General features: G+C 50.4%; 4 protein-coding genes across 4 annotated transcripts; 1 reads left to right on the top strand and 3 right to left on the bottom strand.

Annotated features, from left to right (window-relative positions):
* Nucleotides 1-630: 630 nt before the first annotated feature.
* ASPACDRAFT_117924 (actin-related protein 2/3 complex subunit 2) lies at nt 631-2,435 on the bottom strand. Its single transcript, XM_020196106.1, has 5 exons — nt 2,240-2,435; nt 1,490-2,160; nt 1,328-1,428; nt 1,224-1,272; nt 631-1,167 (listed from the first exon to the last, which is right to left on the bottom strand). The coding sequence occupies exons 1-5, from the start codon at nt 2,299-2,301 to the stop codon at nt 1,088-1,090; spliced, it is 963 nt and encodes a 320-aa protein (XP_020057448.1). The 5' UTR covers nt 2,302-2,435; the 3' UTR covers nt 631-1,087.
* A 128-nt stretch (nt 2,436-2,563) lies between these two features.
* Nucleotides 2,564-5,747, top strand: ASPACDRAFT_77998 (snoRNA-binding rRNA-processing protein DIP2; the record flags this gene model as incomplete). Its single annotated transcript, XM_020205089.1, has 3 exons — nt 2,564-2,580; nt 2,646-2,900; nt 2,974-5,747. 3 exons carry the CDS (start codon nt 2,564-2,566, stop codon nt 5,588-5,590), a joined length of 2,889 nt encoding a protein of 962 aa, XP_020057447.1. The 3' UTR covers nt 5,591-5,747.
* Nucleotides 5,748-6,818: 1,071 nt separating this feature from the next.
* On the bottom strand, nt 6,819-8,677 carry ASPACDRAFT_1855635 (metalloendopeptidase WSS1). The gene is made up of 2 exons (XM_020197447.1): nt 8,036-8,677; nt 6,819-7,970 (listed from the first exon to the last, which is right to left on the bottom strand). Exons 1-2 carry the CDS (start codon nt 8,317-8,319, stop codon nt 6,980-6,982), a joined length of 1,275 nt encoding a protein of 424 aa, XP_020057446.1. The 5' UTR covers nt 8,320-8,677; the 3' UTR covers nt 6,819-6,979.
* Nucleotides 8,678-10,219: 1,542 nt separating this feature from the next.
* ASPACDRAFT_1868429 (CHAT domain-containing protein) lies at nt 10,220-14,335 on the bottom strand (the record flags this gene model as incomplete). The annotated part of the gene is made up of 1 exon (XM_020197916.1): nt 10,220-14,335. One exon carries the CDS (start codon nt 14,333-14,335, stop codon nt 10,325-10,327), a length of 4,011 nt encoding a protein of 1,336 aa, XP_020057445.1. The 3' UTR covers nt 10,220-10,324.
* Nucleotides 14,336-14,591: the final 256 nt, after the last annotated feature.

Below are 14,591 nucleotides of genomic sequence, written 5' to 3'. Positions count from 1 at the left end.
GTAGATCTGCCGCGAGCAGTTGCGGGCCCCTCCTCGGCTGGGAAGCACTGAGTTGGTTCCATTGATTTCCACATATGACCGAGATCGAGATCCTCCAATAGCAGGGTGTGGTGAAAGGTTGGTAGCTGATTCAATGAGTACCTCCTAGTAGTAGCTTGTCCTGTGATCCCGTTTGAGCGTTATGTAGCGAGCTCATAAAACGGATGGATGTCCGCGAGGACAATAAAGGAGACATTCCCGGAAATACTGGAACTTGATGTGACAGGCAGCAGGTGACCCAATTCTGAGCCTCGAGCGATTGGCCGTTAACCGTAACGCCTTGTGAATGGAGGGACTAGTCTAGTAAGTCCATCGGTAGTGGTTTAAACCATGCAACGCCGCAGCGATAGCGCAGTTGTGCTCTTTTTAGGCTCGTGCCGGTAAATTCGGGCTGCTTGTGGCGGGAAGCGGTTGGAAGGTCGAGGTTACAATATTGCTTCCCGCCCTATACCCGGGTCGGTTCGGCCGATTTATTAGTTGCTGGTCACATTTTTTCAAACTACATGTTTTCATCGCAGAATCAGATGCTCCTGACCAGCCTACAAGAGGAGAAATTAAGGGCATGGAGTACTTGGCTGAATGGAAAATATGGCAGAGATAGGTAAGAATGGCCAAATGAGGCAAAAACGGTAGAATTCGCCCTAGACTCAACATTAGTTGAGCCCAGTGAGGGGACATGTTCCTTAGCACTGCAGGTGACAGGTAGTTATTGGATCATTCTGGCATTACTGTATTCCTATCAGCACTTCCCCACCCACCCCTTTGCTTGTCACGGTTCATCTTACGCACGCTCGGAAGCAAGGGTACTCTGCACAGTTGCTGATCGATTCCCAATGAGACTACTTCTAGGCCCATGCACCTGTCAACAGTAGAGCTCAAGCAAAGACAAATAAAGGCAAGGAAGAGAAAGAAAATGAGCATGTGATACGAGTAAAGCTATACAATTGAGAAGCAAACAACTTCGGCCTAGCATGTGTGCATTGTCTCCAGCACTACCCCTCCGCCGAATTGCAATATTCTATACAGAGAGAACAAGAAGCCCGCTATCCTACCCCTGGACCCGGAAAGTACGGCCACTGGCTGTCTTCCTCTCCCGCTCTTCGTTCTCGGGTCTTGCCCGGTTGAGTACTGCCAGGAATTAGTCACATGAACCCAGTCGAGACCCGACCGACATCGAGGCTTACCTTGGAGGAAGTCTGCAGTCCTCTTGCGCATCCGAGTGTGGATGTATGCCTTTCTGATGTGTTAGCGCCTGATTTATTGGACCGGAAGCAAGAGCAAGAACTACCTTGGAGGCTTTGATGTGGTAGTGAAAGTAGTCACGGAAGATCTGGATGTGGGAAATGTTTTCATAGCGTCTTTGAGGTGTCAAATGACGAGGGAAAAGAACTATTCTCGATCAGTGGATGTTGCAAGACAAAGAGAAAGGAATGCTGGGTGCGCAACTTACCAAATGTGACGTAGCTCAGTGTGCCGTCGTTGACGTTCTGCAGACCGGGCACCCCAGCCAACTCGAGAGGTGCATCGTTGCGGAAAAGCACTTGAGGAGCGTTCTGCAGCGTCAACACACGACGTCTGGCATCAACGAACTCCTGCAAAAAGACTTTGCCGAAAATGCGATCCGTTTCCTCCCGGAAGACGGTGCTGAAGATGACTGTGACTCGATCATGGCTGGCCTTGATGTAAATCGCCTCCTCTTCACGGTAATGGATAGCCATTACTTCTCCCCCTTCCTTGACTCCCTGAGGAGCCGATTCTGTGGTGTACCTTGAAGCTTCCTCCGACAGCTTTGCGAATTCGTCGAATGCTCTTTCGAAAGGGGCGGCCATCGCGTTCCGCTTCATCAACGCCAATCGCATGATAAGGTCATTCTTTGCTTCCTGTTCAGCGGGGAGGTTCTCCAAGTCGATCAAGACGGAGAAGTCGTAGCCAGGCTCCGGGTCGACGATATAGGGGCCATACTCCCTTTCCAGCACTTGTTGGGCACCATATTGAACGAGCTCTCGGAAGCACTTGACTTGGATGGAGATGAGTATTTTGGTCTTTGATTCAGGAGTAGACAGATGGAAGGTGACGCCATCGAAGTCGGAGACGATCTGGTCAATTGAAACTGGGGTGGATCTGTAGCGAGCATCAGGCGACCTGTTAGCTGGGAGCCTGGTGTATGTCGGAGGGGGCGGGGGAAATGGGGGGGGTGTACCCAGAGAACCGCTCCGTCAAGAGGGAGTGGATAAGCACGTTGTGATAGTCTAGCAAAAGCATGGTGACAAGCACACTCGAAAGAAGCTGATATTGATCGAAAAGCGCCCGATGTTCTCCCTGGAATGCCTTGGTGATCTGGACTTATCAACAATGATTCACTGCCACGAGGGGGTAGTTACGTTGATGATGCTCGGGGAACGGCAGGCGGTGGGGAGGCCCCGAGTGGTCGCTGTCGCTCTCCGTAGTTGCGGCCGCCATTTGCGCCTATCGATAGCATTCATTCTCCGAGCTCCAAAATTTTTCCAGAGGCACGCACCCAACGATGGTGAAGTCATATTTGTGAGTCTCACGCTCTCCGACTATGCCATATTCATAAAGCATCATCTGACTGCTGACCTGGACAGAAAGTTCGAACATTCGAAGACTTTCGGGCTCATCGCATCCGGCTCGTCCAATGCGATCTGGGCCCGCGATGAGGATAGCCTGGGTACTGCGCGTCGGACTGGCTCCGGGAGAGCCATCGTGGGCGCAAGTGAAGAAGTCCTTTGCTGGGATGTCAAGAAGGGTGAACTGCTAGGTAGATGGCGAGACTCGGCCTGTAAAGCACAGGTTACAGTGATCACGCATAGCAAGACGGACGAGGATATTTTTGCGGTGGGGTAAGTCTCCATCATGATTCTTGGATGGTCGATGACCCTATTTTAATACCTGTACTTACTTCGTACGTCGCAGTTATGAAGATGGAAGCATCCGCCTCTGGGATTCGCGAACCGAATCCGTCATCATTTCTTTCAATGGCCACAAGTCCGCCATTACCCAACTCGCCTTCGATAACGCCGGAGTTCGTCTGGCGAGTGGTTCGAAAGACACGGACATCATCCTGTGGGACTTGATTGCAGAAGTCGGACTTTTCAAGATGCGTGGGCATACCGACCAAGTCACCTCCTTGAATTTCCTTACACCATCCACCGAATTGCTCAATGCTGCAGGCCTCAGCGATCATGCGGGATTTTTGCTGTCGACGGGAAAGGATGCGCTCATCAAAGTCTGGGATTTGGCTTCGCAGCACTGTATTGAGACCCATGTGGCTCAATCGAATGGTGAATGCTGGAGTTTGGGGCTTTCCCCTGACGAGAGTGGTTGCATCACCGCTGGTAATGACGGAGAACTCAAGGTTTGGTCTATCGATGAGAGTGCTATGATCGAAATCTCCAAGGAGAAAGTCGGATCTGAAGGCCAGAAGATTCTGACGGACAGAGGAACACTCTACCGCACCGGCAAAGATCGCACGATCGGAATCAGCTTCCACCCCCGGTCGGACTACATCGGCATTCACGGTTCGGAGAAGGCAGTCGAGATTTGGCGGATTCGCTCGCAGGTCGAAGTGCAGAAGAGCTTGGCAAGGAAGCGCAAGAGAAGAAAGGAGAAGGATGCGCAACGTGCTGCAGACAAGGAAGGAGCCGTCCCCGAGACTGACAGTAAAACGCCGGACGACGACGCCGCGTCTGCACCGGTTTCTGAAGTCTTCGTACCCCATACTATTGTTCGAACCGGGGGCAAGGTTCGGTCCTTCGACTGGATCAGGACTAAATCTAGCGGCAATCTACACCTGTTGGCCGCTACCACGAACAATCAGATTGAGGCCTACAGCGTCGTGACCGCCAACAAGAAGAACAAAGACGAGGACGAGTCGGAGTACACCCGGAACTTGGCAGTCGATATTCCCGGTCACCGCACCGATATCAGATCCGTGGCATTGAGCTCTGATGATCGAATGCTAGCGTCTGCGTCCAACGGCAGCCTTAAGATCTGGAACGTCCGCACACAAAGCTGTTTGCGTACTCTTGAATGTGGATATGCTCTCTGCTCGGCCTTCCTCCCCGGAGATAAGATTGTTGTTGTCGGAAATAAAGACGGTCAGCTCGAGGTCTTCGATATCGCTTCCTCGACTCTTCTCGATACGATAAAGGCCCACGACGGACCGGTATGGTCGCTGCAGGTTCACCCGGATGGCAAGTCCCTAGTCAGTGGCAGTGCCGACAAGTCTGCCAAATTCTGGAGCTTCCAGGTTGTTCAGGAAGATATTCCTGGAACAAAGAGAACTACGCCACGACTCAAGCTGGTGCACACAAGGACTCTGAAGGTCTCGGATGACATTCTTAACGTCCGCTTTTCCCCTGATGCCCGGCTGCTTGCTGTGGCCCTCTTGGACAATACCGTCAAGGTGTTCTTCGTCGATTCGCTTAAATTGTTCCTCAACCTCTACGGCCATAAACTCCCGGTCCTTAGCATGGACATCTCTTGGGACAGCAAGTTGATTGTTACATGCTCAGCTGATAAGACGGCACGTGTCTGGGGTCTCGATTTCGGTGATTGTCACAAGTCATTCTTGGCACACGAAGACAGTGTTATGGCCGTTGCTTTCGTCCCGAACAACAAAGAAGGGAATGGCCACAACTTCTTCAGTGCTAGCAAGGATCGTTTGATTAAGTACTGGGATGGTGACAAATTTGAACATATTCAAAAGCTGGCTGGGCACCACGGCGAGATCTGGGCGCTAGCTATCAGTCACTCCGGAGAATTCATTGTCACTGCCAGTCATGACAAGAGCATCCGCACCTGGGAGCAGACCGACGAGCAACTTTTCTTGGAAGAAGAGCGGGAGAAAGAGCTCGAAGAGATGTACGACAACTCCCTCACGGCCTCCCTCGAGCAGGAGGACGGAGAAGACGGAGAGAAGGCCGAAGCCGTTGATGCTGGCAAGCAGACGTCTGCCACGCTCATGGCCGGAGAGAAGATCATCGAAGCCCTGGATCTGGGAATGGAGGATCTGGAGGTTGTGCGCGAGTGGCGTGCTATCAAGGCGAAGCAGCCCAACGCAGCTCCTCCGAAGCGCAATCCCTTGTACATGGCATTGGGAGACGTTTCTGCCGAAAGGCATCTGCTGAACGTTGTCCAGAAGATCCCCGCTGCTGCTCTTCAGGATGCCCTGCTGGTTCTGCCATTCTCGAAGATCCCGGCTTTGTTCACGTTCCTGAACATCTGGGCCGGTCGTGAATGGAATGTTCCTCTCACCTGCCGTGTCCTGTTTTTCATTCTCAAGACGCACCATCGCCAGATTGTCGCGAGCAAGATGATGCGGCCGATGCTTGACGGCATTCGCGCCAGTCTGCGTCGGGTGCTGGCCCGCCAGAAGGACGAGATGGGTTTCAACATGTCCGCGCTGCAGTTCGTTGGCCAACAGATCCAAGAGTCGAGCACGAAGGACTACATTGACGAGGCCGCCTACGAGGAACAGGAGGGCATGACCGGTACGGGCAAGAAGCGGCAGTTCATCAGCATTGCTTGAGCACGTTCTGTTCAAGTTGATTTGTTTTTACTATCTGTACACGTGCATGTGTTTGGCGTTTCAGACTTGTTGATGGGTCCTCTCTTTTTGGTTACGCATGAAAAGTTCTATATCCGGAAGGTTATGATAGGTTCGACTTAGACTCCATGTAAATTTGATACGATCAATTCAAGCAAGATCCATGGAAAGAAACGCATTGCGAACATATTGTCTTGATTTCCTCGTCTGTATCTAACTAATCATGATATAGCCCAGCACTCTACAGCCCAGCAGTTTTCAGCAATAAAAGAACCTATTCTAAGTAGTCGGTCAGCAGATGTAACAGACACAACAATCACGCACGCATCAAGCGTACAACAATCCAACTGAAGCAAAAAAACAAGAATCGAGAGAACCCTCGAAACCTGGCTCACCCACACGAACCATCAAACAATTACCGAGGAGAAGAAGCAAAGCCGCAAAAACAACCAGTCAGCAGAACCATTATAAGCATCGACGACAGAGAAACAACGTTGGCTTCCTGTCATACCTCTTCCGGCTCTTCCTAATATACCGGTTCTTGATTGCAAAGCTCTCATCATATAGGTTGTTTTGTAGCTTTCCTCCAATCCTCGGAGATGTTTTGGGTTTTGGGATTTGGGAAGATAGGCTAGGTTTTGATTCTGGGGTGCGTAGAGATGTAGGGGATGGGGAGTAGAGGGGTGGATGGCATACCTGATTAGTTGGATTAGTTTGTGTAAGGTGGTGTGTGTGGGAGAATGGGCTGCTGTGACCAAAGCATAAATAGTCAGAAGCTGCAGCTGCAGTGCAGCTTTTGTGGTTGCGTGGGGGAAGCTGGAAAGGAAAGGAAATGGGAAAATTATCGGGAGGAAGAAATTATTCGCTGGGTTTGCTCGGCGGAATGGTTGGGCCGGGAGTGGGGAGGTGGAAGCTTGCTTAGTCAGTAGCTAGTCAGCTGGATGGTGGATAACTATAGTTACGGATTTGGGTAACAAGTCAACCAGACTACATAGCTTAGTACTTATGAACTTGCATGTGTTCAATTCAAGGTTCGGTTTACGGAGATATTATTGTGTGCTAACTCAGAACTTGTCAATTACCGCGAGAGCTGGGAAATAGGGTTGTGGTTGTCCTTGTTGTTAGGTTGAGAGCTACGCATGCTTTTGGAGGACAGTAACTCTACTCAGTCAAGAGGTGATCAGTTACGAGCAACATTTTCTCATGAGATGGATCTTTTCTTTCGACATTCGTAGGAAATTTATAAAGGTTGAAATTATCTTTCCTTGAGACTCGATGGAAAAAATTGCTAGTCATGGTATCTCTCTCGAAGCAAAATTTGTGCCACCAACGCCTATGCTAAGTGATGAAACTCCGAAGGGATTGCCAAAATTAGGACTCCTGCTTTGCTGTTCCGCAGCTGGAGCAAAATGCCCATTCGATTTCCATGAATGAGCCGCAAGCCCGACATGTCCGCCCCAATCGCCGCTTATTCGCCTGTTCTGGCTGCGTGGACGAGGGTGTTTTGACACGGCCCTTGTTCTTGGAAGTACCTTGCGAAGGGGACGACGGGGACTGGCCGATTGGCCGCTTCTTGCTCTTGCTCTTGCTCTTGCTCGTGCTCATGTCTGTTGCATTGGCCGGACTTGTTAAGATAGGTTCTGATACGGATCGGTTCGTCGAAGGCCGCGGCCGCTCCGAGGCGCAGGCATCACAGCAAAGAAACTCAGCAGGATTCTCGAGCGTGCAGGTCGGACACGACCACGGCTGGTTGTACGACCCATCATCTGATATCAGATTCTCTGGGCTCTGCGGATGCGACGATGCGCCCGGCCTGCTGCCATCTGCAGTCGGAGGCGGGGATAGTGTAGAACGAGGACCGGCAGGATTTTCCTGACTTGGAGGGATATACGAAGGTCCATACTTCTCGCGCTCTTCCTGCTCAATGAGATCGATGACCGCCTCCATGATCGCTCGCTCATTCGCATCGTCCTCTTCTGCCTTGGTTCGGAAGCCATTTCTGGACGCCTCCTCTGCCAGCTCGGCGCTATTGTCGGCGCCCGAGGCACAGCCCTTCATCACTTCGCTGCGTCGCTGTGCGGCAGCTGCGATGACTTGGCGCATGTCTGTACCACGTGCGACGGATGCGCCGCCGAGTCGCTGTCCCGACCCGGCGGAGAGAGACCGTCTTTGTTCGGCGGCGGCTCGAGCCCATCGACGAGCTTCTTCCACGGGCATGTAACGACCTCCTAAGCGATGACCCTTGGAGAGGAAGCCTTCGCCTGTATAGCCCTTCATAGTGAGCTCCAAGTGTTCGTCCCGGAGCTGATTCCATAGAGCATGGAATTTCTGATTATGTGGTCCATGCACAATATGACAGAGTCTGCAATATACGTTAGCGACCGGATTTTGCATTAGGAGATTCAATGGGGGAGGGGGCTCACTTACTCATGAAGCATAGTATCTACAATCGAATCCATGGGTAGGAACTGACGGTCATCCCCAGCACGACGAAGTCGTAAGCAGATCTTTTGGCCATGGTTGTAATTGAGACCAAGGAGATGTCGATCTTGCGGATTCAACTCGGTCAGTAACCCGACCTTCCATTGTCGTCGGCGCATAATAGGCTTGACTATGGAAGCTACCTTCTGAAGCATGAGGAGTGCTTCGTCAGCCCGGGGACGCCTCTTGTCATGGCGGAATTCAGAGATGAGCGGATCTAGTTCGTGCATGGTGGCAAATGTGCTTGACGGTCAGGTAGCTGAAATGTATCCACGCTGTAGTGCTAAGCCGAGATAACTCTGCGAAGAAAGCAGGTGATCGAGTGAAAGTGATGTGATAAGAATATTAAGACGGTATTAAGTATTTATGTGCGAGAAACCTATCGCAGGTGCAAGCTACTACTTCCGCCACCCAGGAGATTCACATTTAAGAACCGATCACCAAAAGAGAGGCCCAAAGGCTGCCAGAAATTAGGGACACAAGGACACCAAGAGATAAATGAAGGGAAGGAGTGAAATACTCCGGCCATTGATCACATTAAAGAAAGATGGTGAGGACTAAAGTTAGTAGGCAGAAAGAAAGATGTTTCAACAATGCATGGATGGAAGGGACTGGCAGCCCGGATTGCTAATCGCCAGGCGACCTCAGGCACTCAGGCGCACATATCATGTCACGTGCATTCACTGTATAGATCTGCAACCATCTTCATCTGTGGCAATCTCATGATATTCTCCTACTAGTCAGGGAAAAAATGAACCGTGATGAGCACAGCATAGAAGAAAGGATGTGTAATCATGAAGCTTGTGCCCGAATATACTCGTTAATGCAACGAAGGATCTTGATATGCAACCCTAAAGCAAATCTTCGTCAGAGACAATTCTGCAGCTTCACAAGGAGATACGTACTGCGAGTGAAGGCCAGCGCAAATGGCTGGAGTCCTCTCTACTCGTCTTACGCCCCCGGTACCTTATCTCCCGACCCTTAGTGAATGCACTGCTATGGTGGAACTAGTAAGCTACATTCACATTAACTCTTGTCTACTTAATTTCTCTCCTCTTATCCTTGAGACACCCACTGATCCAATCTGTCCTCCTCCCAGTCATCCTTCAACAAGCTACAAACTCCCACTTTACCTGGTCTATATCATCCAACACACTATTCGTACCTGATCACAACTCCACAGCATCTCCACTCGAGACAATCGCCAGTTCAGCCAACCGCCAAGATGCGTTGGACCGACGAGAACGAGCAGATTGTACAGTTCCCCTATAGCTCTTTCCCTTCCAATTCTGGTGTCCACTAACGGTGACTCTCCTTCTGCTTCTCAGCTCTGGAAGCTTATCTTCGAAACCCAAACCATCACCCTCGACCTGGACAAAGTCGCTCAGGCATGGCGTAAGTCAAACTCGCCACTGAATCCTCCGGACCTTTTACATGAACGTCCGATATCTCAGAAGCTAATCAATCCAAATTCACAGCCGGAGATGACAAGCCCACTCCCAAGGCGATCGAAAGACACTTGGACAAATACCGCAAGAGCGGAAGTGGAGTCAGCTTCCAGAAAGGCCAGCAGAAGCGAGCCGACACCGAAGCCGGACCGGCGACTCCTAACAAGAAACGCAAGAAGGCTGCTAAGAGCGCCAAGACTGGCAAGGACAAGGAGGAGGATAAGGCGCCTGCTGCTGGTGCTGCTGGTGCTGCTGCGGGCGATGAAGAGTGAAACCCGTGATGAACAAGATAGGAGGACATTTCAGGAAGGTTGGGGAAGCTTATGAAGAATGGTGAAGGGGATTCAGTATTGAGAATAATCTGGGCAGCGTTTGGACAGCGCGGTTCTGAGATATTCAGAGCGAAGCGTTATCTGGTTGACTACTTTGACTTATTACCATAGTCACTGAACCGGTCTGGAACAAACATGCACCGAATTGTCAGACAATGCATGCTTTGCAAGTTGAATGAGCTCCATCTTACCCTTTCTTGCTATGGCTGCCTTGGTAATTATTATTTTCATTGCGATAGTCTCTTTTTCTGTGGTAGAAAATATGTGCCCCTGCCTCGTAGCGGTCCTCCGGGGCAACTCTCATCTTTCCTCACGAGCCAGGAACTGCTTTATAACTCTTTGACATGCCATACTGTGGAAAACTAAACTTACAAAATCATCGGTATCATTAATTTTACCCACTCACACTTACAGCAAAGATACGATAGATGTCAACAGTAGAACCAACGCTGTCACTAAACCTCCAGATGGGACAGGCGATGTCCGCCACTGCCCATCAGCATGAATGGTGCCCAGTAAAACGGACTCGTCCAGTCTAGTTGATCCAATATTATCTTCGACATCTGAAGCAGCCACTCTGCATCCGGCACGAACTCATCAGGACGAGGACCCCCTTCGTTAGTCGTTTCCGAGGTCCATGATTCCAGTAAACTATCCACAAATTGGCTCGCCTTCCAACTGTCAAAGTGGAGAAGCTCAGTCTGAGCATCCCTCAATGCCTCCGCCAGGGAAAAATGCTTCTTTTCTTTGAGGTTCCGATAGAAGATTGTCATCATCAGCATGGATGCAAAGTCGCTGACTTCCCACAGTGTACCCATGAAGGCTTGACATCCGGTGCCAAGCACGACGTGAGAGAAGGCCAAAACCTCACTGCCAATGGTTGCTTTTCCGAGTCCACTCAAACATGCCGCAAAGACTATGAGATCTGCCTTGCTTTGGATGTCGGATAGATCCAGAACCCGGAAGTCCTCTCCAATCGAGATCGACGACATAAGAGGATTTTTGAAATCCACCTTGCCGTGAGTTCCGATGTGTAGAACGGACGATATACCCCTGATATATTCGCGAAAGTTCTTTCGTGAGAGACGCGACGCTTCGATTGGCCAGGTGGAGAATATCCGGGCAATGTTTACTGCCTCGATACCTGCCATGTGCAGATCATCCTCATTTCCGGCTCTTGTTTCTGCGGACGAGGGTTCGACAGGCGACTTCGCAAACACTGTTACTGTTGGTTCCGATAATCGCGACGCCGACTGCCGCTGGGAGACATAGTACAAGACTGTCAGACTGGGGATTTGTGATACCGATGCATGTGCGATCAATGGTTTGCCATCGAAGAGAAGGGCAGAGAAAGGAAATGCTGCGAAAGGCTCAGACACGGAAAAGACGACATGCGACTTCAGTCTGATCGTGCCTGCAAACGGCGTCAACAATACTGAGGATACCTCTGCGGACAACTCGTTGAGAACCCGCTTGCGGGTGTCTTCCTCCTCTCCTCGATACCCGGTCATTTCTTTGAGAACCTGCATAAACCGCATGGCAGGCATCTGCATGTCAACAGAGCGCGCAGCTCCGTGGTGAACTTTCTGAATTCCGTTCCTGGTAATCGCAAATGCCACAAAGCCTTGAACCCCAAAGGTGACCTCTATCACTACTGCATCGTCGTCAATAATCTGATAAAGTAACTGGGGCTCAACTGTAGAGCTCGCTGCAGCTATAAACCCAGTAGTAGCTGAAGAACTCCCGCTGCCTTCCAATTCACCAATCTCTTTCTGAAGCTGAGAAAGTTCTTCCTCTTGCTCGGAGCTTGGGTGGTCTAGAGCGAGCAGTACTCTGAGGGCTCGTTGCTTATATATGGCTTCCGAAAGTAAAGCCATTCTTTTGTCAGACTCTCCTTCGTCACCCGATCCAACCTGTAATGAGTCAAGTACAACACGAGCTCTGCTTTCTTCTAGAAAAAGCAATGCATGTTCTAGCCAGGAGACACTCCCAGGATGTCCATGCTTATACTGAGTCAACACGGCCAGCGGAACACCGGCCTCCTGGCAACGAAGACAGGCGCGTGCTAGATCCAAAAATACTTCGTAAGTCCACCTAGACATTGAGTTTCCAATCCTGGCATCAACATCAGTAGTATGTGTACGGCGGAGCTCAATGAGCTGACGTGCCTCGAGTAGTTGATGAAAGGCTTTTTGGGGCCAATTATTATTGAGCAAAATTGTGCCATAGTTCCCGAGTCGGTAAGAGTAATTGTAGAGATTCTCGAAGGTCCAGTTGAAGAACTCCGGAGCTATTTTTGTGATCAGATTGACTACCCTGAATGCCCTGTCTAAGTCATTTCCATGGATTGTGAACATCAGAGCATTCTCAGCTATAGCGGGGAATGTGGTTTTAAGCGCCCTTCCCTGGAGATATTCTTCCAGGCTTCCTCCAAAGAGCATGTTATCACTGATGCCGTCCAGTATAGACCGGGCTTTGGCTCGGTCCCCGATGTGAGCACAAGCCAATATGCGGTACAGATCTCGCGTGTAAACCAGCTCCATCTGTTCAGCGTCGCTCACAAAGCGGCGAAGAGTCTTTCTAGCTCTATCAATGTTTCCTTCCATAAGGTCTTCACGACTCTTGATGTCAGCCGAAGCATACCTTAGTCTGATTGCATGATGGGCCATTGTTTCCTTCCACAACCCTCTTAGCCTAGTCTGAGAGTATCCGAATTCGGGGAGTGATAGGCCAGAGCCATTTTTCTGCTCGATAGTTGCGATAAAGTGCTGAAAGCTTTCATCCTGCTCAACAAAACCAAGAAGCTTCTTCTGCCAATTGTCGAGGGCTTCGAAATCCTCTAGGCGAAGGAATATCTGGCTTATATTGGTCTCAAACGTCCAAAGCGTATTGAACTTACTCGCAAGTACGGTCTTCCGGTCAGCCATCCCCAACAGCGTATCGGGTGCATCATTCAAGATTCTGTCGTATGTGTCACTGACAGAATCTACCATAGCTAGCGCCTTGGATGCCACTATCTTTACTGCTGTGTCGTTGAACATGTCGTGATACGCCGCTGCCCGAGACATCAAAGTCTGAAATTTTGGAATCACATCGTTGATAGCATCAAACACCTCATATGCACACTCCCAAGCGAAAAGAGCAGTATCTAATCTGCCAAATCTATTCCACTCATGGTAAGCGAAGCGCATCATGAGAAGCCCGAGGCCATGTGCCATCAGTTCGTTTCTGGCTTCGACACCCCACTTCCCAATGTCTTGCGCTATGGCTCTAGTCTTGCTTATCTCTCCTCTCGTTATACTGAGAAGGACTCGGTGAGCATCAACCAATCGAGCATTGGCCTCGTCTCTGGCAAAGAGAGCATGCGCTTGGCGCAACTTCTCCTCGGCCTCATCAAGTAAGCCAACGCTTTGTTTGTTCACGCCGCGGAGATGACGTTGTTTGTTGTGTAAGCAGCAGGCCTGTCGAAGCAATGTTGCAGCCTGACCTCTCTTGCACTTCCCCTTCTGAAAGAGACTCAGTGCCGATGCGTAACAATCCCTCGCCTGTGATGTGTAGTCGAATTTGAGATCGAAATCAATGGGATCCCATAGGGTATCCCCCCCGACTGCTGATGAAGATTCTACGAGTACCATATTGAGAGAGATTGGGCTTGCAAATGGAGGGCTCAAAAAAGCATCGCCTTCCATAAGCTTGCAGTTGGCCATTCCCACCTGGTCTGCTCGGCCTTCGTACACTCCATATAAGTCCATCAAAGCATCTGCCTGGTTTGGATGTTGACAGGCTATGTGTAAATCAACTATTGCCCGCGACAAATAATCTGCAATGGTAGTTGCACCCCCTGATTCTGCCAGGCCCCGGTAGTTGATCAAAAACTTGGCGCTCTCCGGAATGACTGTTTCCCAGTTCATAGTATCAGAGCGCTTCGACGGCAGACCTGGGAAGAATGGATGATATGTAGACACCAAGTTCCTTGTTTGCATCGGCAACCATTGCACCGCGCCTAGTATTTGACAGAGAAACTGATCACGAGGACTGCCCGAAGGGAAGTGTCGCTGGAAATTCCCTGTAAATCTGGCCATCATAGCATTTGGTCCAATAATGTCGCTGAGGGTGTTGAGATTGATAGGTCTTCCTCTCTCGTGGAAGAAGCGAAGCGAAGGCGGATAGCGCCGATAGTGATCGCATAGTAGAGTGTAGTTGGTATAGCGCAGACCCCATTCTGGAGGTAGCTGGCCGAGAAGATTGTACAAAATGTTCAAGCTTTCCTGGGCGTCTCGTAATCTGCCTGTCAGAATGGAGTAAATGGACAAGCATCGCAGGTACTCTGCGTAAGGCTCTGGCTCAGGAGTGGGGTCACTTGGCTTGGCTTGCTGCAATGCCTCCCAAGCAGCATCCAAATCCCCGCGATATTCCTCGGCGAAAAGTGATCGACCGCAAAGGTCGAGGAAGAGATCAAAGTTCATGACCGTTGCGTTTGCTAGTGGGGTTTTCGTGCAGGCTTTCAGCAGTCAAGCATGTCAAGAAGAGAAGTCAGAAACTCTCTGGGATGGGGGAGTCTGGAAATGATGATGAACTCGCTTGTTTGCTTAGGCTGCCTTCGCCAGGAATTACTCGATCTGGCAGGAATGGGGATGGATTTCAGCCGCACTGATCGAGCCCCGCGCGGGCCGCCATGTCAAGACATGTCAAGACATGTCAGGAACATGTTAAGATATCCAC

Source organism: Aspergillus aculeatus (assembly GCF_001890905.1).
Source record: "Aspergillus aculeatus ATCC 16872 unplaced genomic scaffold ASPACscaffold_6, whole genome shotgun sequence".
Lineage (NCBI taxonomy): Eukaryota > Fungi > Ascomycota > Eurotiomycetes > Eurotiales > Aspergillaceae > Aspergillus > Aspergillus aculeatus.
Note: the sequence above shows the minus strand (reverse complement) of the source record. Positions and strands in the feature narration are given on the sequence as shown.

Coding starts and splice junctions, on each gene's coding strand:
- ASPACDRAFT_117924 (XM_020196106.1), bottom strand. CDS start 2,301: ATGCTTTTGCTAGACTATCACAACGTGCTTATCCACTCCCTCTTGACG. Junction 1,429..1,489: donor ACTGAGCTACGTCACATTTG/GTAAGTTGCGCA, acceptor GATCGAGAATAG/TTCTTTTCCCTCGTCATTTG. Junction 1,273..1,327: donor ACCACATCAAAGCCTCCAAG/GTAGTTCTTGCT, acceptor CACATCAGAAAG/GCATACATCCACACTCGGAT.
- ASPACDRAFT_1855635 (XM_020197447.1), bottom strand. CDS start 8,319: ATGCACGAACTAGATCCGCTCATCTCTGAATTCCGCCATGACAAGAGG. Junction 7,971..8,035: donor GTAGATACTATGCTTCATGA/GTAAGTGAGCCC, acceptor CGTATATTGCAG/ACTCTGTCATATTGTGCATG.